The sequence below is a fragment of the Cinclus cinclus genome, chromosome 1, assembly GCF_963662255.1.
Source record: "Cinclus cinclus chromosome 1, bCinCin1.1, whole genome shotgun sequence".
Taxonomy (NCBI): domain Eukaryota; kingdom Metazoa; phylum Chordata; class Aves; order Passeriformes; family Cinclidae; genus Cinclus; species Cinclus cinclus.
In genome coordinates this window covers 124970344-124997903 of record NC_085046.1, presented here as the reverse complement: position 1 = coordinate 124997903, position 27560 = coordinate 124970344, and the positions used below count along the sequence as shown (strand labels likewise).

General features: G+C 35.6%; 1 protein-coding gene across 1 annotated transcript in view; it reads right to left on the bottom strand.

Annotated features, from left to right (window-relative positions):
- Positions 1 to 27560, bottom strand: part of RALYL (RALY RNA binding protein like) — a 164949-nt gene that overhangs the window by 24177 nt on the left and 113212 nt on the right. The window contains exon 3 of the mRNA XM_062514704.1: positions 11925 to 11957. Within this exon, the coding sequence (XP_062370688.1) occupies positions 11925 to 11957 (33 nt within the window). The remainder of the gene's footprint in view (positions 1 to 11924; positions 11958 to 27560) is intronic.

Genomic DNA, 27560 nt, shown 5'->3' with positions numbered 1-27560 from the left:
CTCTAGACCAGTGGTAGGTTGACTATATTTTCCTTGATTTCTGGTAAATATTCCTAGTACTTCTGCTTTGGAAGACTTTGTGTTCTTTCACTTTCTGCATACACTGTGAAGAAAACAAGATTTATTTTGTGTAAGGGAACAAAAAGTCACAAACCAAGGAAATTCCTAGAATATCGGTGGAAAGACGTTTGGATGTACAGAAGGATATTCAAGTGTCACCACTTCAAATTACCTCAATGTAAATCCAGAATAAAGATCTTGAAATTAAGGGATCATATTTTTTTTTTTGTCTTAAACATATGTCTGGATTTTTTATTATATTAATTCTCATAAGTGAAAGGATTTTTGTCCTAGATGACTCACCTGAGTGTCGTATGTGGCAAAAGGTTCTGGTGGCTTGTCATGACAATGGTATTGAAGTTTCCCTATACTGTGCTGGACATATGGAAGAGCCACTGATTTCTTGTCATGCAGGTATGAAGCAAGTATGAATCATCTCCCTGAAATTTTTCTATATGTATTTTCTAATTTACAAGAAGCATTGTTTGATGCTAAGAGACCTTTTCCCCTAAGGGAACCCTCATACTGGTTTCTTTTACCTTCTTTTCTAATGTCTCAGGCAATTCAAGAACTGAGTTTCTGTGCCTGTCTCTTTTGAGTAATGCCTTTTTTGATTAGGATGGGATCTTTCCCAGCTTTCCTCATTCACTTGTGCTCCTACCTTCCACAGTTTGGAAGACTGCAGTGTGGATACTCTCCTGCTTTACTCTGCCTGGCATAGTTCTTTATGGTTACCACCAAATTCTGAGGGCTTGCTCCACTCCCTGATTCACTGTCAGGACATCTAACATAGTGGGGTATTAATTATTTTTCTCTCTTCCTCACTGAAGATTTTTTTTAGGAGACTATCCAATGTAAAGTTTAATTAAGTTATATTATTGTTTTCAGGTTTTACCTAATTTTCCCATGTGTAATCTTCTTTAAAATACAATAGTAACATTTTTGAAAATCACGTGTTGCAGACTCTGTCAAATATTTTGGTAACAGAATTAATTGTAAACTAATGTTCTACTCTGTCTACTGCATCTTAAGAAAAAAAAAACAAAAAACAAACAAGTAAACAAACAAAACCCCAAACCCCGGCCAACTCACAGTAAATTTAGGGAATTAAGTGTGAATTTTATGTGATCCCTGCAGTTGCTGGATGTTACAGTACTTCTCCTGGAGACTCCCTCATATAGATGTTTTAAGCTCCAAGGAACAGTTGCACAATTTGAAATTTTGACAACTTGTTGCAGATGGGCAACATTGGCTGATTGTCATTGTCTGTTAAGGACATAACACTAATACTTGAGCAACCTGGTCTAGTGGAAATTGCCCCTGTCTGTGGCAGGGGGGATTGGGACTAGATGATCTTTAAGGCCCCTTCCAAACTATTCTGTGATTCTATGGTTGACACAAAATAGGGTACGTGGAACTTTATGCTTCCATTATTGCCATTTTATGTAACATTTTCCCCTGGATTATCTGGACACAGTCCCTGACAGATGAGGACTCTGCTTGCACTATTATGGACCATGTTTAGTAAACATTTAAAGAAAATTTCATTTCAAGTGGTTTACCACTGTGGGAAGTACACACTAGAATTTAAAAATACAGGCACACCTTAGACTAAATTTAATTTTACAGAGTATATTGAATTAAGCTACCAAAACAATTTAGTTCTGAGAATTCCTTCCAGCATCTCTTCCGAAACAACAAGATTCTGTGAAGGAATGAACACTTTTAATATCTCTCTCACTGACTCCTCCTTCCCATTCTGTTACCTTCTTGCTGAACTCCCTTTGCACAATTTTTGCCTTCTCCCACCAAAACCACATTACCATTACTTATCCTTATACAATTACATGGCTGGAATTTTACTTTTCTGTGAATGCTCTAAGAAGCAAGATAGTTTTAGTTTTATAACCTGTAAAGATTCATCCAGAATGTGAAATACACCTAACTACTGGCACTTATACAAGGTCAGCTTGAAACCAAATCATACTTGATTCCAGATTTAAAGTATAACCATGACTAATATGTGTGTGTGTGTATAAGTGAAAAGATTTATTTTGCAAGGAAACAAAGCCTTATTCAAAATCTCTCAGGGTCCTCCATCTCTGCCAAAGAAATGGGAAAACTTTGAGACAATACTGCTATATAAACCACAAAAATGAGCTCCAGTTTTGTTTCAATAACTTCATTTATCTCAGAAGTTGCAGCTTCCATTTCCATCCCATACCCATTTGTACTCCAAGAAAGATCTGAAGTTTGAATTAGATTATTTGAGAAATGCTTCAGTTTTCCTCCTTTGTATATTGATCCTAATTTCTGTGAAGTTGTTAGCTACTTTGAAACAGTTCAGAACAAATAGTTCATGTAAAAAATGCAGTCTGATAGTTGGTAGTTTTTAAATTTGACTATTTGTTGCTCATAGTTTACCTGGAAAACTCTCTGTACTTTCTGTTCCTTGATTTAGATGGCAAGAAAATAAACAAGGCCATATCTAGTAGGCACTTTCTGGTAAATAAGTGCTTCTGTCAAAAGGCATCAAGAGCATTGGTTAAAAAGACACTCTGTATGAGTCAGCAGTGTGCACTCAGAGCCCACAATGCCAATTGTATTCTGGGCTTCATCACAAGAACATGACCAGCACATGAGCAAGGTGGTTCTCCCCCTCTATTTTGCTCTCATGAGACCCCATGTAGAGCACTGCATCCAGCTCTAGTGCTCCCAGCATAAGAAGGATGTGGACCCTGTTGGAGCAAGTCCAGAGCAGGGCCATGAAGATGATCACAGGTCTGGAACACCTTTCTCATGAAGACAGGGTGAGAGTTGGGGGCTGCTGAATCTGAAGAAGAAAATACTCGGGAAACCTGGTAGCAGCCTTCCAGTACCTGAAGGTGCCTACAAGAAGGAGAAGGACTTTTGACAAAGGCATGTCCCTACATGATAGGACAAGAGGGAATGGCTTTAAACTGAAAGAAGGGAGATTCAAATTAGATATTAGGAAGAAATTTGCTGTGAAGATGGTGAGACATTGGAATTGGTTGCCCAGAGAAGTTGTTGATACTTCATCTCTGCAAGTGTCCAAGGCCAAATTGGATTGGGCTTTGAGCAGCCTGGTCTAGTGGATGGCATTAGTTGCAAATAGTTTATCTTTAGGGTCCCTTCTAGCCCAAACATTTCTGTCGTCCTATGAAAATTTATAATTTTTTGGGACTTATCAAAAACTTTGATAAAAGTAGCTGGCTACAGGATGGTAGCTGATTCAAAATTCCATCCTTATTCTTGAGAATAAAGACTACATGATCAAGTGTGCAGAGCTCAGAATGTCTGTTTCTCTTTTGGATGTTTTTTTTTTGTGTACTGGTTTAGAGGAAACTGAAAAGAAAAAAACCAATCATCTACATTTGCTTAAAATAAATCAGTTTTTACCTTTCAAATTAAACAAATGCTTTGGCATTAGCAACAGTCACTAACATAACAATGTCAACTGTCAAATGCTGGTCATGCATGACAGATTCACTCTGTTATTTCTACTTCACATTTAATGCTTATTCTCCAATTTTTAATTGTGCTCTAATATGTTGTGAAGGATTTCATTTTATTGAGCAAAACTGATCCCTAAATGATTTCAGAACCAAAGCTAAAGACTTAAGAAATGAAAGAATTTGAAGGACAGTAATTAAACTCTTAGCAGCAAAACTCTTCTTCTACTATTGATAAGGAAGAATATTACCTAATTCCCTTTTTTTTGAGCTACATCAGCACTGAAGTAATTATAAACTGTTAAACCTGTGCATACATGTAGAGTATGTATGGCTGATGTAGAAAATATTGAACTTTGGCTTGAAGATTGGTGAGAATTATAAGAATCTGGCCTGACTCTGAGATAAAAAATATCCCTGACTCAATGGATAGTGCTTTTGAACTGCAGTTCATAATTAAACCTAAGCAAAAATTTATCCCAGAGAAACTGGAACCAAGACAGCCAAAATCAAGACCATTGAAATCAACACCAGTTTGGGTCAGAGACTATTGGATATGATCATAAATACTCCTAACACAGTCGTGCTTCTTTTCAAATTATGGTGTGTAAATCATTATACCAAAGTAGTTGCAAAAGAGGTTTGTAAACAAGGTCAAAACTCAGACAAAGGTAAATTTGTAGAAAACAATCTTTTATTAGTTGAAAGCTTTCTTAATATTAGGACATATTGTGATTTTTTTTTTTAATTAGGTTTATACCACAGTATGTGAATGCACAGCCGAATGATCCAGTAAAGCTAGATGTGAATAGTTGTTCCTTGGTATCACACAAGAGGCTATTAAAAGAGAAACACTAAAGACAATAACTCCTAGCCTGAAGCTTTATATTTTTAAAAATATTTAACAAACACGAGGCAGACATCTGTAGATTCCAATTTGCTCTGTATAAACAATGTTTCCTCTCTGATATGCCTCTTTCTGCACTGCCTCCTCTCTTGCTGCTCACTTTTCTGTTTAGAAAGCCAGTGAATACACAGGTTGGTGTGGAGCAATAACTTTTGAAGCAAGTCCACTGACTGATTGCTATGATCACAGCTGGTTGAACTCCAAAGAAGAAATCTCTTTATCAAGGAACTGCCAGTTATATCACAACAGAAGAGTGGGAAGCAGACTGTCAAGTAAAAGTTCACATAGCAGCACTGGCTGTCTTTCTGGCATTTACTCTTCTAAGAAAATCTTTCTCTTTTAGCTCAAGTGCAAGTAAGATGTTAGGCTAGCTGGATCAAATTTCAGTTTCTGGTGATTTCAAGCATGGAATCAGAGAGATCAGCCATCACAACCCCTCTGAATATTTGTGTAAGCCCTAGTGTGCTAAGAACTTAATATTAAGAAGCATTTTAATTGTTATTATTGTACAAAAGTAGTTAGAGAAACACTGGCAGAAGAGAAAGGGGTAGACATAGGCTGACTGATTTGTACAGCATTACAGGGAATTTGAATCGCAAAATATAAAACTTCAGAATTAGATCTTATCTATCAAGGGGAAGAAATTGAAATAAAACTTCTTTGTAATGATCTGTAAACTTGTGAGAATAAATAAAGTCTTTCATATGCAACAGCCATAAGGAGGACAAAAACCTCACAATTTTCAGCTGAGTTTTGGGTGGGGTGCTAGGTCTCATGATATTTCTGCTCATGACTGCCTCAGTAAGCTTATTCATACTGAATACTCACAGAAGTCTATATTGATTGCTGTTGTAAGATGCTATGTTGATGCCTCAGAAAGAGGAAATAGGAATACTGCTAACGTAGACCTTTTCAAACACAATTTTCTATAAGTCATGGGTCAGTCACTGCTGTTTGGGGAAAAAAAGGCAAATTAGATGTAATTTTGTTCCACAGTGAGAGTACATGCCCAGCAAGTATTGTCCTTCCTCCTCCCTCCATCTTCCATTTGTAAGACAATATCTCTCTTTTTATTTCTTTGAGTTGTCCTCTTCCCTTGACTTTCTATTATGTTTCCAGATTTCAGTCCTACACTCCCTGAATATTTGAGCTTCCTGAACTTTCTTCAGAAACATTCTCCTGTTTCTTTTCCCTCCTCTAGAAAACTTCTTGGCTAACTGATACATAGGTGAGAGTGCAAATATTCAGTGCTGTGGAATTGTTCATCATTAAACCAACTCATAAATTACATGGATATGTATAGTTTCTCTAGAATTGCTAGGGAGAGGGAAGTCTTGAAGGACAGAAATAATGAAGAAAAGAGAAAGGGAAATAGAATAACCAGAAGAGAAAAAGAGTGATCTCATGCTCCTGCCTTTCCCAATTATGAAGAACATTGCTACTGATATTATTAAAGTCAGACAGGGGAAGAAGAAGAAGAAGAAGAAGAAGAAGAAGAAGAAGATGAAGAAGAAGATGAAGAAGAAGATGAAGAAGAAGATGAAGAAGAAGATGAAGAAGAAGATGAAGAAGAAGATGAAGAAGAAGATGAAGAAGAAGAATACCTCTGGAGTTTGTTGCAAATGAAAGTAAATTTAGGAATTATTAATTAGGAAAAGAACATTTTTTAGCTAAATTCATTTGTCTTTTTTTTTAATGTAGTATATATATTGCTCTGTGTGTGAAAGTGGAAGTGATGTATAATGAAAAAATCAGGCAAATAGGGAAACTATAAAATAATTAGATTTAGATTGTAGATCAGTAGAAAAATACGTAATCTAGGATCTTTAAACATTGAGTAATGTCATAAAACCACTGAAAAATTCAGTCACAGCAATGGACCAACATTGTTATTGTTGCCCTAGCTTTGTAATCACTTCTTTTGACAGACCTTCAAGCAAAAACTAATAATAAGAAAGAAATTATAAGTTTATAAAATAACTATATCCATGCTGGTTTCAGAGTCTTAAAATAAGGCAAGTAGGCAGTTCTAGAAAAGCTTAAGCTTTGTGAGTCTTCGAGAAGTGGAAGAGAAGTATGTAAGTACTACTAGAGAAAATAAAATGGTATAGATTCTCAGTGTCTTCCACAGGTAACCATATGTGCTGTCAAATCCCAAATCCCTCCTGTCTCTCTGCACCACCCTGAAAGTCTCACCCAGTAAAGAGCCTCTGCAGAACTCTGACATGTGCCTCCTGCCTCCAGGCTAAACCTCACACATAATCAAAGAGCTGATTGTTTTAAAGTGTATTCTCTGCAAAAGCAGAAGATCTGCTACTGCCTGTCTAAGTCAGAAAGCCCAAGTGGTTTTAAGCAAAAGGAATTACTGCCTGGGTTTAAAAAATGAGTTTAAATAACTGCCAAATATGTTCAGTCCTCCGTGATTTCCACGGAAACAGCTCCTGAATACCTGGCCTGAATATGAATGAGAGCTACAAGATTATTTTCTGGTTTGTAGTTTTATTGGTGTCACAATAACAGTGCAAAATGAGTCTAGTATATCCTCTTTTTGTACTATTCCTCTGTTGAAGGAAAATAATTTTCTTAGCTCTCCCTCTTCAGAAGTTGGGTAGGAACAGTAGGAACAGTGGTTACAGGAACATCCTGATAACCAGGATGAGGAACAAGAGTGATGGCATTTGTTACAGAGGATGCTCCGTGTCTACATTCTGTTTTGTGCCTTACAATCTATTGTCCATTAAAAAATCAACAACAAAGCAACCCCCCCACCCCACCCCCAAATGAAAAACCCTGACTGTGATTTGAAAAAAACTTGCACTTTGGAAGTGGGCTGTTACCTAACAGACCCTGGAAGGACTAGGCTTTTATGTAAACTATCTCACTTCTGCAGAATGGGATCCCTCAAACCAATGTATGAGAGCAGAATTTCCTATAGGTCTGCAAAATGGCCTTGCAGGAAAGAAAATACTACTACGCAAGAGGAAGAATTGTGAGTGACAAATTCAAGTTATTCAACGTGTCTTAGAACTATTCTTCTGGAAGAAAATTAATGAAGCTTACTTTTTTGTGTTTTAGAAGCATTTTCACATTCTTCCCAGAATCTGAGCCAAACAAAATGACTGTCTCTTGTAGAAGTAAGTACCTATGTTTGAAAGTTACTGTGAGTAAGATATTATTTGAAAAAAGCATGGCTCATCAGTATTTTCTACTGTCAAATACTTTCTAGAAAAAGGACCTTTGTGAGGAAAGTAGCAGTTTATACAGACTTCTAGTGTTTTCACTAAGAATGTAAAAAAATGCATTAGGTAGCGCTAATTTTACTTGTATCTCTCTTCTTTCTTCCATGGCAGACAACTATTCATCATGAAATAAAAACATACAACACATTAATTTTCATTATGTTTCCCTCTGGGTATTCCACCCAAAATTATACTGCTTATAGAATCAATCACCCCCAAAAAGGAGAAAAAGATTAAAAAAAAAGCAGAGAATAGATTGAATCTCAGCTGATAACCAGATGTATATAACACATGCACTTTCAAAGACCATGTCACTGAAGCACTATTGCCTGCTTATCCAGAAATAATCCCATTCTCTGCATCTGACAATAAATTAATCTGTTTTCACAAGGCTCAGGAAAAATCAGTTGTTTCTCTCTTTCTGTCTCTTCTGAATTCAAATTATTATTAAATTATGTTTAACAGAGAAGACAAATATTTTTACATGTTTGAAAAAATTATTAGTTGCTATGATGGAATTTTCTGCCTCTGCATGTGTTGAAGTTATATGGACCACGTTATTATGGAAGTTGCATACAGTTAAAGTTAGAAATAATAAATAATAATTCAAATAATTTACTGTCCAACATAGTTACAAAATGGCCTCTATTTACCATACAATACTATTACAGGCCTTAAAAGATGTTTCATTGGCTGTGTCTTAAAAAATGAGATTTTAATTTTAAGGCTCAGACCAACGGCCAGTTACAAATCTGAATGCAGTATTAGCTGAAATTTATCAAGTGCTAAACTCTTACATGCAGATAGCTATGATAAATCACCTGCCAAGAAATAGCTGGTGGTTAACAACTGCATAACCAATCTAATTATCTAGAGAGAATGCTAACTGTTGTGTTGAGGGGTAATTATGCATCATTACTATTAGGAAATTTCTGACTTTGGAGAGCTGATGTGGATAATCACAAGATACTGGTATTTTAAATATATATAGCTTTAAAAATATAATACATCCTTTGCACAAAGCAGGATGAACTTAATACCAGCTGGCATTTAGTTGTTCTTTTTGCAGTGTCCATTTTGCAGTATCCATGCCTTTTTTTATCAAGACTCTTGGCTTTCCTTGTGTTTTTAAGTCTGCACCTTTCAAACTTTTCTGCATGAAGTTAATTTGATGCATTTTCAGTGGTGGATTTTTTACCAAAACTCTTGACTCTGATGCCTTCCAGGCACTCAGGATTGGCATGACTTCCTTTTCATATTTTGCCTACATGAACATGAATGCTATAAAACAGGAAAAGGAAAAAGTTCCAGACACCTCTTGGTCTTGCTTATGTTGAATATGAACACAAACCCCAAAAACATGGAAATAACACTTCTGGAAAGAAGTATCCTGTACTCTTACGGGCTGTCATTTAGCATTCTACATTAACAAATATTTCAGCCTTCCCTAAGGTTTTTGTCTTCACCTCCAGGAGGCTAAGGAAGACAACACAAATATCAAAGATAACTTTGTATTTTAGCCCAAAACCATAATATTGCATTCAGATACTCTTATCTAAATAGACTGTATATGTGAAGAATTTTTGCTCACTTTTTGAGACTTTCATTAAAGATGTTACTATGGCTTCAGCACCAAATTACGTCCCTGCCTTGCACATGGAGTAAAGGAGAGTGGATTTAATTTCTTCGCATAGAGCGAATGATAAATGGAATTGTCCTTACCAAGAGAGTACAGAAGGTGTTCTCTCCCTGCATTTGAGACACCAACTGCAACAGCAAGAGCTGGGGTCTGCTTCTCTCTGGCTGCTTTCTGAGGATGGGGAAAGATGCTACATTTTACCAACCAATTTTCTTTTGTGAGATCTCTCATGGAACTATTGCAGCCCTGTGCGTGCACACAGAGCTCAAAAACCTGCAGCAGTCTTGAGGTCTTAGGTTGCCACACTTCATGTTCCCTTTCCCTGCCAAAACAATTAGCAATGGAAAAGCACCAAAAAGTTGTAGGCTTAGGTACAGCAAAATGAAAAAGCTTAATTCAGTCCTGCAGGCAACATAATGAAAATGTGGAAATGAATCTCTGTTGCAGAAGACAGATGACTCTGGTGTGCAGGATCAAGCCATCCATAGGCAGCCAAAAGTAATTCAGATTGGTGTTTTGACCAACTCTGACTGCAAGAGCAATTAAGGGCACCCATGTGTTTGTTTAATTGTGGTTAAGTCAGCATTTCTTCTGCAAACATCACTGTATTTTAAGACCCTGGTGGTTGCAGCTGTCTAGGCTAAAACTTTAAATACAGGTCCTGGCACAAGAACTCATTAAACTCTCAGTAAAAAAGAACGCCCCCGTTTTTGTGGGACTAGGAGGTGCATCTCTTTTATTCAGTACCAAGGAGGTAGATGTTGGCTTGGGCCCCTCCTGAGAACATGGTGGTCTAACCCTCTGATGCCCTCCTTGGGGTGGAGGAAATACAGAAGTAAAAGGCAAAAGTAGCACACAGGGAATAATTTTGGGAGGTTTTATCTATCTTGATTATAATGAACTTGCATAAAAGAATTTGAGTACGTTACAGGCAAATTTATGAAAGGTTCTGGAAAAAAAGCTGTGTATTTGCACAGGTTAGGATCCCCAGGAGCAATCAGTTTTAGAGAAAAAGTCATATACAATAACTATGTGAACATAATGTGAATTTACATAGTGGCCACCAATCTGCTCATACAGTAACAAAGCCAAAACACAATACTTCCTCCTAAGCAAATAAGCTATAACTGCCAGCATGGTTCTTAAGATCATTATAAGAAATAGGATTTACTATTTTGTGACAAATAGTAAAACCTAACATTGTATTTTTATTTGTTTAGTGGATTTTTGTACTTAAAACTTTGGTCCTCAACCACAATGGCATGCAACTTATTTTTATTTAATCTTAAAGTTGATATTTTCAGATAACCACTTCATTATGAGAGTGGAGGCCCCAAAAAGCCAACTCAATAGGATAAGTTACAAATTGGAGTAATGAAAATTATTAACAGAAGGGACTGAATTTGATAATAAATTTGGACATTTTAAATCATGCAAAACAAGAGCAGTATACCCTCCACATCCCTTCCAAATACTTTCCAATAATTTTGGTTTGGTAGAAAGTAGAAACAACAAGCAATGAATCCAAAATGTACTCAAAACAACCAAAGTTACTTTATGTTACAGAAACCAAGACACAGCTCAGTCCTGTTTATACTAATTTGTTGAGCTCTTTTGATCATAATTTACACGTTCTCTTGCTTGCTAACTTTACTTCACACTTCAGAAAAGTTTACTTGTCTAGTTCTGCAGATGGTACAATAATTTGGAAGTTAGTGATAATGACATGGTAGAACTAACCCTTGAACAGATATTTTGTTTGGGATCTTTTATCTGAAGTTTATATTCTTGATATCACAAAGTACAGTGTGAACAAAAGAAAATGAGAGTAAACACACATTAAAAAGATACAGTTCTGAAGGAAAACAGGGAGTGAGAATGTTAGGACACTTTGGAAAGTTTTATAGAAAGAAGCTGAAAGGAAAAAAAGCATGAAAAGTGAAACACAGACTCAGAAGTAGAACAGAGATAATTACCACTAATACATATATTAATCTACATTTTATAAAAGAATTGCACTTTTTTACAATATGACACATTTAAAATTTTTTTTAGCATGATGAGTTATCATTTTAATATAGAGAACATCTAACTGTTTAAGTGACTGTGACACTATGAAGGCTATGGATGAAATATGCGAATCAGGGCACTGATTTATAATTAGGCCAAAATGTGATTTTTTTTCTATTTCATAAATTTGATTTATTTCTGTTATTGAAGTATCAGTTGTTATTTTTTAAAGGACATTATCAATTATTTTTAGATGGTTTAGACAAGTGGTATAGATGATATTTGGAACAGTTTCTGAATAAAATCAGTGAAAAAAAATAATAAACCCACTACATTTTAATGGAACATTTAACTCCTACATATATTTTAGTATAAGTTCTGTTTAGTCAATAAAGGCAAAACTTAGTTTCTTTTTGAGAAGGAAAATATACATGACTGCTGACTTTATTGACTAAAACCTACATTTTATAAGCTTAAGAGTGGTAAATAACCTTAATGTTGAAGTAGGATGTTTATGTTCAACATAATCTCATAAATTATATTGCATGGTTGTTGAACATATAAATAGCCATGAAAACATGCATGTTTTTACTTACCCAACGGACAGGAAAGGCTCCTTTGATTCAAGTCTGTCAAGTAAATAACAAAAGTTTTAAATATAGGTATTTATTGTGTTTAAGAACAATTGTGCAACGAATTTGAAACAGCTGTTCTCAGTGTCAAGTTTATTTAATGACAGAATTTAACATGATTAGAAGGGCCTGATTCATTTTAGTAGGTGCTTAACTCTGAAAAAAATCCCATTAACCTAATGGACTTTTGATCTAGAAATCAGATATCTACAAAGCATCACATCTAGGCTCTTGTGGATATTTGCATGGAATGGCTAGAATGAACAAGAAGTACTGTGTTGTTTTTGTTGCCTTTTTTTATTTTTCTTTTTTTTTTTTTTTGGTTGATTTCCAGCATCTTATGCTCATATATCATGATCCCTTCATCATTATGAGAACTTCTGTCCCATTTGCCAGAGCTGGCCTTGTGTCTGTATCTGAGTGTTGTCACTGTTTTGGTAGATCTAGAATCATGCCCAGTTCCAAACCCAGTGGTTGAAAGTGCTCTCCCACTCCCTGCTGTGACTGCTGTCACTGTGAGGATGGATACACCACCTGCACACTGGCAGGAGCCTCTTCTACTGGTGGTTTCTGTCTGAGGACAGACAGACAGAGTCCTCTTCTATGTTATCAGGCAGTGCTCCTGCTCTGGTATCTGCAACTGGCTGCCCTTATTTTTCAGTGTGTTCTGGCTTCAGTCAGTTTACTGATATCAGCTGCTTGATAGGACCATCAGTATGTGATTTTAGGTTCCTTTATAAACAGAAAGCATATTTATGTTTAAAGCATATTTACAACTGAGTAATTTTGAGTGGTTATATGACGTGCAAAAATGTTCCTGCTGAGGATACTGTGTTAGAAGGAGCAGAAAATAAATGCCTAGGTCATTACTATCTCTTAGTAAACTTTAATAGAAGTGTTTCTAATGAAGCAAAGTGTATCATATGTGGAACCGAACATTTAATTTATGAATCTGAAACCAATTTAGCCCCACAATAAAATATTTGCAATATAGTTAATTTTAAATAATTACCATTAGTTGTAAACAAAAGTACTTTAAATAACAAATGTTTTAAGAAAAAAGTTTCATTAAAGTTCTTTTTGTAAAAAAACTGAGAACTTTTGCATTGATTTAGCAAAGGTGTTGTGCAAAAAACCCATAAACCAATAGACCAGTTTAGTTATTATCATCATCTAAAATCTAAAATGTATTGAAAACACAGCCCCTTTTCTGCTGTCCTAATGACTACAGCTCACTGTTCCATTTCTTTCTGGGGTTGAAATCCACATGGCAGTAGAACTGAAGGGGAAACACTGATGGCTTTGCATATACCTGGAAGCACAGTAGAAGCCCAAAGCTGCACGTCCTTGTGGTCAGGGCAATCCCAAGAAAATCTGAGCTTGGCATTCGCTGTGCTCAGGCAGTGCTGCCAGAGAGCAACAAAATGACAGGGCCCTTCCTGGGGGCTTTCTCCCTTCTCCTGCAGGTTCTGTGCAATACTGTCATGATTTTGTTTTCTCTTTTTCTGCTTAATGGAGTGAATCAGTCAGGGGAAGCACTGAGTGTTTGGCTGGAGAGGTTAACTATAAGCAAGATGAACAAAGAAAGAAAGCCCTAGAACATACTTACATACTTTGTAATGCAGAAATTTTGTAATCAAGCGAGACCTAGCACTATTCTGATGGAGGACGTTCTGGTGGATTTTACTTGAAAGCAGAGAGTGTGGGATAGAATGCCCAGTGGGCAAAATACTGCGATTAAAAATTTATTTGAAGTCCATTCTCAAGCTGGAATTCAGTTTGATTTAAACAGTGCTGCCCTATGTTTGCCCTCTCTGTATTTGACTAAATGGTTTTAGATAATTTGCTGCATTGCTTTTAATTAGTTCAAGTGTTCCTCATAGTAAAAGAATACAATTATCTGTTGGCCTTTTATTTGGTAATTTGGTATATGGCAAATTAATATAAAAGTTTAAAACTGCAATGTAATATGAAATAACATCCTATACCATCTTTACTGGTGACATTTGTCAATACAAAATGCTTTTTACCTTTATTTTCAACCTAATGTACACTGAATTTTCCAGATTTTTGAGGACATCTTGAAAAATTAAATATGATATTGCAAAAAAACTAATCCTGGTAAGTTTAGAGAAGGACTGTCATACACCTCCAGGAAAATTCTTAAAGCAGAAACTGTGTTTGCGAAAATATATCTCTGTGTCCAGGAAATATTAAGCTAGACAGTATACAAAGGGAATAGTGTTTTAATTAAGGAGGAAAGGTAGTGAAGCAGGAGAGATTGAGATTTTTTCTTTCTTTCCTGTAATGTTTTTCCCACCAGAAAAGATCAGTTTGTTAATATGCCAAGGCAATATATCAGTTTGAACAGGAGAGAGGAAGGGTAATCAGTAGCATGACTGGGACATGGCAGAGTGAAGTGATGTTTAACTTTGATTCTCAGCTAAAATTTTCTTACCTAGGATTTTCATTATCTACATATAATAGATAAATTTTGTAGGATAAAAAAAAGCATTTTTACACTGTGTAAGTTGCTCAATTAAAACCAATCACTGTAAACTGAACAGGCATAGGTAATTGATTACTACCCATTGATATACTACAGTACTGTCACACTGTGTTTAAAATAAGAACTCAACAAATTTCCCATTTAGTGTTATTACCCTTGCAACCTGTGTTGGATAGATATTTTACAAAGGTCTGAATAACCCAATTGTGCATTTTATAATTTTCTTTTCTGCTAAGGTTTCTTATATAAACGAGAGTTATCTAAATTCCATCTTTGACATGGACTGAACATCCAGATGGACAAATTTTCAAGGTTTTCAGACAAGCATACAGGGAAATGTGACTAGACTAAGGGTATGTGAATTCCTCTTTGACTTGTAAACAATCATGGAATGACAGCAAGATCCCATAGTAAATTCTACTTTTCTTGGATAATTGTCCTATTGAGATTACAGGCAAGACTTTTTTTGCATTTGAGGCCTGACCCAAGATACATAGATCTATATAGTTACTTGTTAAAGAATCCTCTCCTTCCCAAAACTATGTACAGGGCAAAGTGAATAACATTTCTAGCAATGTCAATGCAGTATACACAAGCAAATGGATTTTAGCCAAGGATTCTCCAATGTGATTAATTATGAATCAATATATTCTTTCTCGTTTGGTCACATAATTTCATCTTTAAGCACTTAGTAGGGAAAACAGGTGGAATTTGATTAATTTGTTAGGATTCATATTCTGACTTGTTGAAATAAATAAAACTGTCTGCCCTGAATCAGACAAAGAGGTCAGGAACAAGCATTTTTTCAGATGAGTCATCATTTTAGGTTACAACCTTCATATAAGAATTCCTGAGGAGGGTTAGCTGACTGTATTGCTGATATCACACAATTTCTGTTTGACTATAAAATTCATGAATAGTGACTGCAGTTTGCAAGGGGATTTGAAACATTTTTATTCAAGCCAGATAAGAAAGTGAGGACAGCTGAAAAGCATTTTTGACTTCAGTATAGTGCTAATGTATATTTAGACTGACTGGTGTGGCTGACTTATTTACCTGTCAAGTATATATATTTTTCTGCTTTGTGCAGTTTTAGGAACCAAAGAATTTGCAGAACCAAAGATTTAGCAGAAATATGTTTAGTGAAAGAATATTCAGATTTATGGCTCAACCTGTTTATTGATGCATTAAATTTTAAAATGATAAAAACAAATCAAGGGACCTTTCAAAGGAAACTTACGCTTCCATTCACAGTAATCAAACATGGATACATTTTTCTCTGAATGCTGAGTTTGTGGTTTGAAGTGATCAAAAACCATCTTTCTTCAGAACTTTTTAAGTAGTGTTATATATTGTCATCTAATTTCTTTTCAAAGCATGTGCATTGTAATTTTGCCACCTCCCAATATTTCTATTCAATGCAAGCAAGCCTAATACAAGCATGTCTTAATTTACAGAAGGAATATAATTTCATATAACTTCAGCTATCTCTTCAGTCTGAAAGAACAATTGCTGGTGTACACTAGGTAATCCCTCCTTTCTGGTTTCTGTGACTTAATTTCAATCCAAGATAATTTTCCTGGACATTTCCAGTAATCATTATCAAATAGAATAGGATAAGAAGCTCATTTTGTCTTCTGAAGCTTCCATATATCTTTATAAATATTGACAAGTTTTATCAAGAAACTCTGTCATATTCTGGAACAAATAAATGATAGAAAGACTGTATAGAAGATCTAATGTATCAGAAGTGCTTCAGACGCACTGAAGAGGGAATGGAAGAATAATTTACAAGCTTATGTCAATTTTTACAATTGTCCCTAGCATATTTAATAACTTCTGCTCCCATCTGGTGTTTGACATTGCAATTGATAACTCTGATTAGAAAAGCAACAACAACCAACTGTTGTTTTCATGAATATCGTCATAATAATGTCAAATACTATGTATTAGCTTTTGCAGTGCCTTGATAAGTTGTGTTCCATGGACCCAAGTGCTTCTGTTATTTATTGGAACATAAAGATTCTAGCACAAAATAAAATACATCACTCAAGCCACATACTGTGAGCTCAAAGTGTCATTTCTCACTTAGTCCTTGGATGCAATAACTGACGTGGTGGAAAAATGATAAAACATATGATAGGTAAGACTTAGTCTCATTTTTAAAGGTCTTGATATTGAGATATGAGAGTCTCATAATCAAGCTGAGAAAATAAAATCTAAATCCAGCATGACCATGAACACAGAATTATGCCAATAGGAAAGAGAGCCACATTAAATAATAGGAATACTCAGTCTTATGCTTTATTTACTTAAATAAAATATTTTAACATGTAAGATGGGTACCAAAAAGCAGTTCTTTTAATCATCCAGTGAAGAGAGTTAAAATCTGATTTTTTTTAATAAATTGAAGAATTAGTCTGAATTCAGAGTAACGAAATTTCAAAAAGAAAAGCAGAGTAAGAATCTGAGGACAAGAACTATTTTATACATATATGAAATGAAGGACAGCTGGCTGAGTATTGCAAAAATCTTTTCAAGAAAGGAAGAACTGAGTAACAGGAGACTGCTAGTTATGAGGACATATTTAAACATCTTTCCTCAGAGCTGATTGAGAAGTGTCTTTTAATCAGCATATGCTTCCTCTCTTTTAGTCTCAGATCATAGTTAATCAAAGTTCATGACTGAAATATTCCACTGTACTAAAACTAAATTTGACTAGTTACTGAAGAATTTATTTAGTAAGAAAGCTACTACACTAGTAAGCACTCTAGGGATAAACAGATTATCAAACAAGATTATCCCTTTGGCTACTAGACTCTCTCTATGCAGATCTATACATAATCCTTAATAGATGTATAATACATGTTTAGTCCTTTATGAAAATATCACAACACATTACACATTCTGACTGATTAAAAAAAATAATTTTTTTCTAATATTTTGTGACTTTTTTGACTAGGTTAATTATTTAAGATTGAGAATAACTTAAATCACTTCTTGAAGAATCAGCTTTTCCCCAAGTCCATGAGGAAAAAGTTGTACCCAGAAGAAGAAAACCTCCCAAGACATCCATAGGTGATATGGATCTTACACAGCTTAATTTCTTGTGCTAGAGAAAACTGAAAGTATAGTTGGTTCCCATGAGACAGCTTGATTTTCTGTCTAGGAATGCTTCTGCTCACCTTTGGGTTTGGCTTGCATTCATGCACTTACTCCGCATTTAATATGCTGCAAGATGGAGGTGCCTTTAGTCTTTTCAGTGTTTTGAAGAAATGGAATTTTGGCCCAACATATATATTTATATATATTTGTATATACACATAACATGCTTGTTTTACATGTTTTGACAACAGAAAATATGTGCAAGGTTTTTGAAATTAATTAAATTAAATTGTATTATATTTTTAAAAACCCTGCAAAACCCCCTGACTATTGATATAGTGCATTTTATTTAGCCAGTTCTACTTTGTACCTAACCCCAGAACAGGGTAGTGCCATAGCACTATCTGCAGGAAAAGATTTTGAGGGAACACTTAGCACAGGATGCTGTTGACAATACCTGGTGTCAGCCTGTACTGAGGTGTAGCATGTGTACCAGATGTATCAGATGTACATAGAACATGCCCAAATTTGCTACTTTCCTGCCAAAATCTGTATCTTACATAATGTATAAACATGAAATTCTTGTCATAAGTACAGGTTTCAGGAGCCTCTAGGATTTTTTACCCCGTGGGTAATTAGGTAATTTTCACCATTAGTAAGTAGAATGCAATTAATAATCTGTTTGGAGTTATCTTTGACAGTTGAAAAAACTGAATAAAAGGTATCTTTGCCTACAGGGAGGAAGTGCTTTAAAGAGACTGCCTCTTCCCTGTACCAACTTTCGCAGCAGCAAGAGGTTAGGATGAGACTTCAACACTTCAACCAGAATATGCAGAAGTAGTTTTTGATATACTAATACAAATGTACACTGTCATATTGGATACTGAATGCATTACTGTTATAACGTGAGATGGAAGGGTTTTGGGGATCTGGTAGGAAAGGGTGGCATGGAGAAATCAGGAGAACTAAAGGAGAAAAAGAAATAATTTCCAATAATACTAATAAATGGGTGGCCTAAATTTCAGGCAGCAAGAAGAGAGGTAAATCTAAAAGCTCCAAATAATTTAAAAGTTGTATTCTGTCTGATTTTACAGGTTAGATTTTGCTGCATCTTCCTTTATGGATCCAAAACTTCCAAAGATAACATAAACAGTGGCATGGATTCTCATAGTTGACTAAATCCTGGTAGTATGTCTGAGGAAAAACTAAACTGTGACTTGGAGTGAAATTAATTCAGTCTCTACATTTGGAAATCTTCTTAGATAACAATGGATTCCAGTTTCCTCCCATGGCACCCAAGAGAAGTCTTCTGTTGCCAAGCAGAGTGATAAGCTAAACTGTGTTTAACCCATACATCACATCTATGTGATGTTTCCAGTCATGAAGCAATTCACACTCAGATTCATAGTGAGATTCTTGCAAGTTTCCAAACTCAAAATGTGCTCAGTTTGGTACCTTTGTTCAAGAAAACAAAGAAAACAAAACCTGTAGAATGAAAATAACTCCATGCCATTGTCATTTTGTATTTGATTTTTACTGTGATTTTTACAAGCTGCTGAATTTTGCAAAAAGCTATGATTCAAAGAGAAGATGGAACTTTAAGAAAAATATAGTGAAGTAGTGTGCCTTAGAGTTCTCTTCCTCACAGGTTTAATCATTCTTTACATGAATTTGATTTCACCTGACCCTTTTCTGCTCTAAAGCAGACTAAGAACACTCAGGTCAATATGTACTAATCTAAAAACATCTAGAATGGGTTCTTCAGGGTGGGTTGAACAAAACAGTGTTGACTGATCTAATGCACACAATCAATACTGCTTTGCTGTGTGGCTATTTGCAGTCACAAATAGATGAAGGTTAATGCAGGCATTGCCTTTGAGGATCCCAAGGGTAGAGGCTTAATATCCTTTTTCCCTCAATGACACTACTAACACTTTAAAGCAGTTACAGCAGGGTCATTTCTCTAACAATGTAAGATTCATGTTTGTCATGCTGTTTCCTGGAATAATCTCACTCATGCAAAGCTGAAAAATGCAACATACATTTTTATGCCAAAAGGTACTAGAAAATGCTCATTTCTTAGGACTCAAATCACATATGATTATGTATACATTTTTTACTTTTCAATAAAATAGCCAATGCTTTTGGCAGAAGTTTTAGGAATACTGTCATGCAATACCAAAAGGCATGCAATTTGTGACCTAACCTTTAAAAAATAAAATTACATTTGACATTAAGTATCAACAGCACTAAGTATCAGTCCTGGCAGGGCGGTTAGCATATTTTCAGACAGTATGCTCCAAGACAACAGAATTCCCCAAGAAATAAAGCTGCCTGGTAATTTTAGTTTTATAATTCACTGCATGATATGTTGCTCTTGCCTCTCTGTGTTGCACACAGCCTTCCATGCTGTTTGTAATCTTACTTAACAATCAATTTAAATATACTTTCAAATTAAATATACTTTAAATTTATTCTTTTAATATCATTCATAAGACCTTAACATGTGTTACAGTATCTCATTTATCCTACCTTCCTTATTCACAAGGAATTCACTTCCTTATTCACTTCCTTATTCAGTACTTCCTCAGAGTACTAAATTTATAACCCAGTATCATATTTCTGTTACTGTCTGTAAGCCACTTAAATGGCGCCCTTGCAGTACTCCAGCAGCTCCCAGACCCAATTACAGCCTTCTTAGAATTAGAGGTGTTACATTATGTGAGAACCAATGCCTGATTGAAGTCCACTCAGTGGTTCTCTGAAGCACAGTGTTCTGCATCTCTGATTACTGCAGCAGTTAAGGGTTTACTAAATTCCTGAAAAATGAAGAATTTCTCTGTTCATTTGCAATGCCAGGACAGAGCCTTCTCTATTTTCTGTCATGAACCCTATGTCCTTACTTTTAAGACTTAATAAGACAGCTCCTGAACAGTACTGTCTGCAAATCTTGATACTGTTTCCGTGATGCCTTCTTCACTAAAACTCAAATGTAGAAAAAAATACCATGTTGTCAGTTTCTCATTTTTTAATATGTTGAAGGCACTAACTGAAACACAGCAGAATACCTACAGAACACATCATCCTCATATGGAAGACAACATTCTGAGTCCAAATTGTTTATTCCTTAAATGCAAAAATCCATGGAGTAATAAAGGGTAGAAATCTCACATGTAAAAAGGGATAAGAAATAGGGCTCAGGCTGTCAAGATTTAAAGCAAATACATGACTAAAAATACTTTTTCTGTTGCCTGCCAGCAAACTCATCCATACTTGGGATCTTTTAGGAATTTACTTTTTGATTTATAAGCCAAAGTTTTTTCATTTGTATTAACAGCCAAAAATTCTTTCATAAGAAAGGAGTCATAATAATTACAATTGGATAAGAAATAAGTCAATAATTTCAATGTGATCAGAAATTTTGGATAAGTCAGAAATTTTGGAACAGAAGTTCTACTGTGGTATAAAATTAAAAACCATGAAGAAAAAAGTTTACAGTTAGATACTTCATCTATGGTATATTGCTTCAGATTTCATAGCAGAAGGAAAAATAAAGAAAGAAAATCAAACACCAGAAAAAAACCCCCAACAATAGTAGGTGAACAGACTGCTCTCCAGATTTTCTAGTCTCTGAGCATGGATGTGGTTATGGTGTCTGGGCTGCTGTGGAAGAAGACAACATCATTCATATGGTGCCATATGTTACCTTATGCAAGAGTTTCCTACTGAGATAGGAAGAGGGATGCAGCTCCTGGGCAGATGTGTATAAACTGGAGTCACTTCCTCCCAACAAAGGAAAAAAGCCTGAGGAAATACTGTATAAACCTAAGGATTAGCTTGAAGGAAGTTTGTTACAGACAAATGCAAGTCTTTACATAGGACCTACTTCTAAATGGATCCATGTCAAGGCCATAGTTTAAAAATTGATGGTGCATAAAAGCAAACAAACAGGAGAAAAATCTCAGATTTATCATACAATGATGATCTTAGAGGCAAAACCTGCCCTTGTCCCCTTCTTAAGGGGAGCAATCAGTATTTTTAAAAAAGGAAAGAAGAAGATTAAAAAAAAAAATGTTGTTGCCTTAAGTTTCTGTTGGAGTTACCACACAGATTAGGAATAATATAACTGAATGAGGAAATCAAGATGCCAGTTGCCTTTTATGTCTTTTGGCCTATTTCTTTATCTGTGATTTATTTTAAAACGAAGAGAAGCAAAAGATTTTCCTGGGTATTGCTAAGGACCTGAGATATCTTTCTCTCCCCCATTTGCCCCCTCCCTAAAGCTATGAAATGCTGCACATTCATACTCGTGATCATGTGAAAGGGCAAACTTAATTCTTTGTCTGCCTCTCCCAGCCCCTCTGAGCACATGTATTGCTTCAAACACTTATGGGACTAAACTGATCACAATTACACCACCATAATTCAGAAATAAAGACCTGCATGTGCTGCCTTCCCACAGCAGATTTTTTTATTATTTCTATGATATTGTTTATATGACATGGAGGTCTTTTCTTGAAAGAAAGTAAGTAAATAAACAAAAGGTGATTCAAATCACATTGAATCACTAGATTTGCTGTAGCTTTTTATTTGTACTTTTAAAGATTTGTAATGTAATTGGGAATAATATTTAAATTCTCAACACAAGAAAAAATTATATTGTTCAAGTAAGAATTTGAAATGAAATTATATTTTTTCTGTACAGCAATAACTGTTTCAAATGTGATCACTGGCAACATTTTTTTATGAAATGAATGTAAATAGTATCCCACTGGACTTAAACTTCTCTCTACTTAAATTTGTCCAGAAATGTGGGGATATTTTATGGAAGTTTAAACTTTTTTTCAGAAGAGCTGCAGAGCAACATTTATCTTAGATCCATTCCACTGCACTGAAATAAAATAGCTTTTTTCATGAAGAAAGGTAATCAAAAATGTCATGAGGATACATTTCTGTGGAAAAAGAATCACTTTGATTCAAAAGAAATATCTCACTATATAATCTTAATATTATATCATCATAGAAAAATTTTCTTTCATAAACATTTTTTTTTATTCAGTCTATTGAATAAAGTAGGAGTTGTAACCACAAATTGATGCAAAACTAAACTTCAGAAAATACTTGATCAGATTTGTTTTCTGTTTTCTGGACTGTGTCTTTAGTCTCTTGTAGGTCAGTAATGATGGACACAAAAGTTCATTAAGAAAAATAAAATATGAAGAAAAAAGTTGTTGGAACTCTAAGACAGTATTCAATTAAGAAATATACTTATACCTGCAGTTATTTTTATTATATGCCAGGTTTAATGATTGATAATACACTAATGGTGGCACACTATTACAGAAAATTTTCCAAAATACTGCAGTATTCTAATGGAATAGTAATGCTTGTTTGGCACAGAACATGTTTATGTTAATGCTTTCAAGTGGGAGGAATGATCTCAAGAAGATTCCTGTACTAGAAGACACAATCAAGTTGCCCATCAGTGTCCTTTTCAAACTTTTTCCTGAAATGAAGGGTGCTCAGGAGTGCTCAGAAAAGCAACTCAACACAATGAATGACTCTGACGCAAACCAAACCACACCAAACTCTATAAATTATATCTACAATAAATGTAAGAAGCACAGAGAAAGTAGAGAACGACTGCAAGAAATTCTTTCAGCCTCTGCTATAAGACTGAAAAACCAAAGGAAATCCAAGATGTGCAACATAACATAATCAGTTTTGTGACAGAGATTATAAAAGTAAAATATACTGAGGACATTGATAAAATAGTTGTGTCAAAAAGAGTAGAACATTGACATGAAAATAATCATACCTTGTAAATAAGAGAACATTCCTTTTCAGTATGCTAATATTAGGCATCCAAATAAAATAATCTGTTCCAGAGGCCATGGGAATTATGTCGTTGTAAAATAAAGGCTGTTTAATGTAGATAATTCATAGCATGTTAAATCAAGCGTGTTGAACACACATTTCAATTGCATTACGTGGAGAAGTGATTGATAATGGGAAATCACTGTGCTAATACCAACTATACACATGAAATTTCAGAGAACAGCTGGGAAAAACTTGTCCTGGAGGGAAGCCTTTGCAAGGTCACCTCATGCTACATCTGGGCAGAGCTGTGGGAACTCAACACCAGTGGGTGGTTCTGGTTACAGCCAAGACAACACAGGGGGAGGCTACTTCACTCAGTTTTTCCTGGCTTTCTTAATCTATTCACTAAATCCATTCTGTTAATTGTCTCACTCCACAGGAGGTGCCTCAGCAGGATGGATCTTAGGCTAGGCAGTTTCATGCCCAGACAGCAATAGGAATACCGGGAGGCTGGGGAGTGAATGACTCCTCGCTTGAGTCTTCAGGATGTGACACTGGGGCCAGCCAGTTTTTCTTGTGGCCCTCCAAACAGGTGTGGAGTTTGGCAAGGATGAAAATAGTATATGTGAGGAGAGTTATTCTTAGATAAAACAGTTTTAAAAAAGTTTATAGGTCAATTAGAACATTAAACTGTGTAGCGCAAAGAGATTGACTAGATGCACTGGCAGTGCCCAGTAACTTGCCTTTCCATTTTTCTTCCAAATCCTCACCCCCTGCTTTCCTACACTGTACAAATATCACTTTACCCCTGGGGTTTTGTCTTTGGTCAAGCAACTAGTTTTCTCAGAAAGCAGACTTGGATGTGATCTGGGACACTGTGCTCTCAGTACCACCATTGGTTTTTGACTCCCCATGCCCCATGTGGTCTCCAGCAGAGCCTGCAGTAATTGTGCTCATTTTCATGGCAATAAAAATGGCACCCTTATGCCAGCCTGTAGCACACTGTTTTTGTTTTTTCCAAAGACTCAAAATTAGGTGGCCTTGTCATCCTTCTCAAACCTTCTCAACGTTGTTACTGCCAGATAAGACTTTTAGCCAGCTCCCAAGCTGACAGCCATGGAGAAAGAACATGCTGCATGTCCTGAGGGAAGGCCAGCCACAGGCAACATGTGCATGGTGGCTCTGCTCCACCTCTCCTGGGGCTTGGGTCCACTCTTTGAGCAACTGGGAATGGTTGCACACCATCAACAGCCTCCAGTCAGCAATCCGAGAGCCTCATGGGGTTTTAATAACAGAAACAAAGGCTTCTGAAATGCAGAAAAAGCTTTCAGGCTTGCATTTAATATGCCATATAAGGTGGTAGCGGACTGAAATGAACAACAAATAATTAAAACATTTTATGATGTAGAGAAGCAGAAAAACAGCCCATCAGAGTACTTATGGTTGATACTACTTTGGTCTGATGCAGAATAAACACAGGAAAAAAAGCAGTAAATGGGTTTTCATATGGTGACACAGATGTTGCTTTGTGAAATATTGATCAGAACACTACTAAATTAAAAAAGACAAAGAGTGATGCTTTATTTCACCAAAACATTGCTCCCAAAGAGTGGTTTAACACGTTTGTGTCTGCACCTTTAATCTTCACCTTGTGTTTCAAAGGTACTAAGATGTGCCAGTACAATTTATTTTTGCTGAAGGCTAGACCAATACAAGATGCAAAACAATTTTAAGATGTAGATTTTTTTCTGCAGAAGTGGTGTGCCAAAAACAAAATTCAGAACAATTTTGAATCTTCTGGGATTTAGGTCCCCCCTCACATACTGAACAGCAATGCAAATTAGGATGGATGCTGATGGAGTTTACAGCTATGATAGAATTTACCTGATTCCTGAGCACTACAACAAGTACATTTTAATATATTCGATGAGCATGCTTAAAATCAATAATGTGTTTAAAAGCTTTCGGAAGCAAAGACTAAATATTGTCAAAATATTTTTAAGGTCTAAACAAGAAATGGAAGTCCTTTTATTTGTCTGTCTTGCACCTTAAAAATTTTGTGTCTCGCATTTAGGCTCATGCTAAATTTCACATAGGTAAGATTAAATGATTAAATTATTTTCACACAGATCATAAAATTAGAAAAATTAAAATAAAGGAATGTAGAACCTGAACTGAGATATTTAAGAGTATTATACCATTACAGGAAAAAATGAATCTGATGACTTGGACACACACGCAAATTATGAGGCTAGAACACATCATAGACATCCGTTGCTCTGTATTAATAACTTATGTGTATGTCCACCTATAAATGTGATACAAGCTTCAGAGATGCAGAGTTCCTTGGACATTTTTGAAGCCTCAAGTATTTCAAAGTAAATAAAATCCTTCAAGCCTGTGCAGCACTCCTGATTTCTTATCTTGAAATCGTTCTTTATGCTGTCTCACATATGAAAAATACCATTTAAAAATCTGTAATGAAGAAAACTGAGTAATTAACAGTTGTTATCCTTAATACTGTGCTGTGCAGTCACTGTTTTTCCATTGGATGTCTACATTAAGACAGTTTCTTCTAGACAACTTTCCTGAACATGCTTACAAAAACTGAAAAGTAAGTGTCAAATTGTTTAAATTACTGTCCTAGTTTCTTCCAGGACAGTTAATTTTTTCACAGTAGCTAGGTGTGGTGGTGTGTGCCTGTGGTCCCAGCTACCAGGAGACTGAGCCTACTGGATTGGATTGCTTGAGACAAGGAGTTGTGGGTTGCTGTGTGCTCTGCTGAGTGGACCTGGCCACGACCCAAATATTGTTGAACACCATTTTACATCATTGCCAAGGGTGGGGGAGAAGGACTTGTTCTCTAGTTTCTGGAAAGAAAGGCATTCCTTTTCCAGTTGGGAGAAAGTGTGGTGTGGTGTGCAAAAGCTGGTTGGTAATGGTCATGGGCTTTCCATGTAAATAGTTTTTTTGTCTTATACCTTTTGTTATTAGTATTTTTGCTGCTACCATTCCCTTTTTAAAAAAAATCTCATTTCTGTTTCCAGTAAATTGTTCTTGTCTTAAACTGCAATTTTCACCCCTTTGTGCCTCCAATTCCCCAATCTATCCCTGGAGTGGGAAGGGTTAAGGAAACGGGTGGAGTGAGCAAGCAGAATCTCATTTAGGAGAGTCTCAGACTATATTGGGAGTGTCATTGCTAAACCATGACAATGACCATATAGCACATCTCTTTCTACACTAAATTTGCTGTCTTGTTCAAGAAGGAAGTTATATTGCTTCAGCATAATATACTCCTGATTTTTACCCAATTTTTTAACTTCTTGGTCTTCATAAATTGATTTCTAATAATGTGTTCTAGTACATTTCTTAAAATCAAAGCTAATCTGAGCTAATAATTTGATGGATCTCTTTTTCTTAAAAATAGGTATAACACCTTCCCATACCTACTGTTTCTTTACCTTACAAGACCTCCATAAATTTTTTTTGAAAGAATCACTAATAGCCCACACACAGATTCAGCTAGTCCTTTGAACACACTACAGTGAATGTTATCAGATCATTTCCTTAGTCAAACACTGGTTAGCCAATTTTTTATTGCATATCCTCTGGTAAAAATAGATTTTTTAAAATAGGTGGTCAGGTAACCACTTTTGATGAAGAAGCCTTTTCTGTATCATCTACTATCTGCTCTCTTCTTCCTAACTAAAAATCAGAGGTTGTTACTCTAATGACAATCTTTTAGCTACCTTTTATAGGGCATCTCTCATACCTGTTATGTGCTTTAGCCTTTCTGACATCCTGTAGGAGACTCTGCTCTTCTTTTCTTTTCCAGTCATGGCATTTTGATTCCACGTTTTGTACAATTCCTTTTTGATTTTTAGAATGTTAGAGAAAGTTGATGCTGTCATTTTATTCCTTTGCTTGATTTTTTTTTTTTTTTTTGCTTCAGGAGAATTTTCAGTTCTACCTTAAGCACAGTCAGTACAAGATTTCCTGCCCTTCTTTTGTCCCTCAAATTTCTTTCCAAGAATCTTTCCACTTACCTGATCTTTGAGCTCATTTAATTCTGTCCTTTCTGAAATGCATTATCCTCTTTTCACCTACAGTCCTTCCTTTTAACAGTGACTATTTTGTGACAACTTAATTTTTAACTAATGACTCTC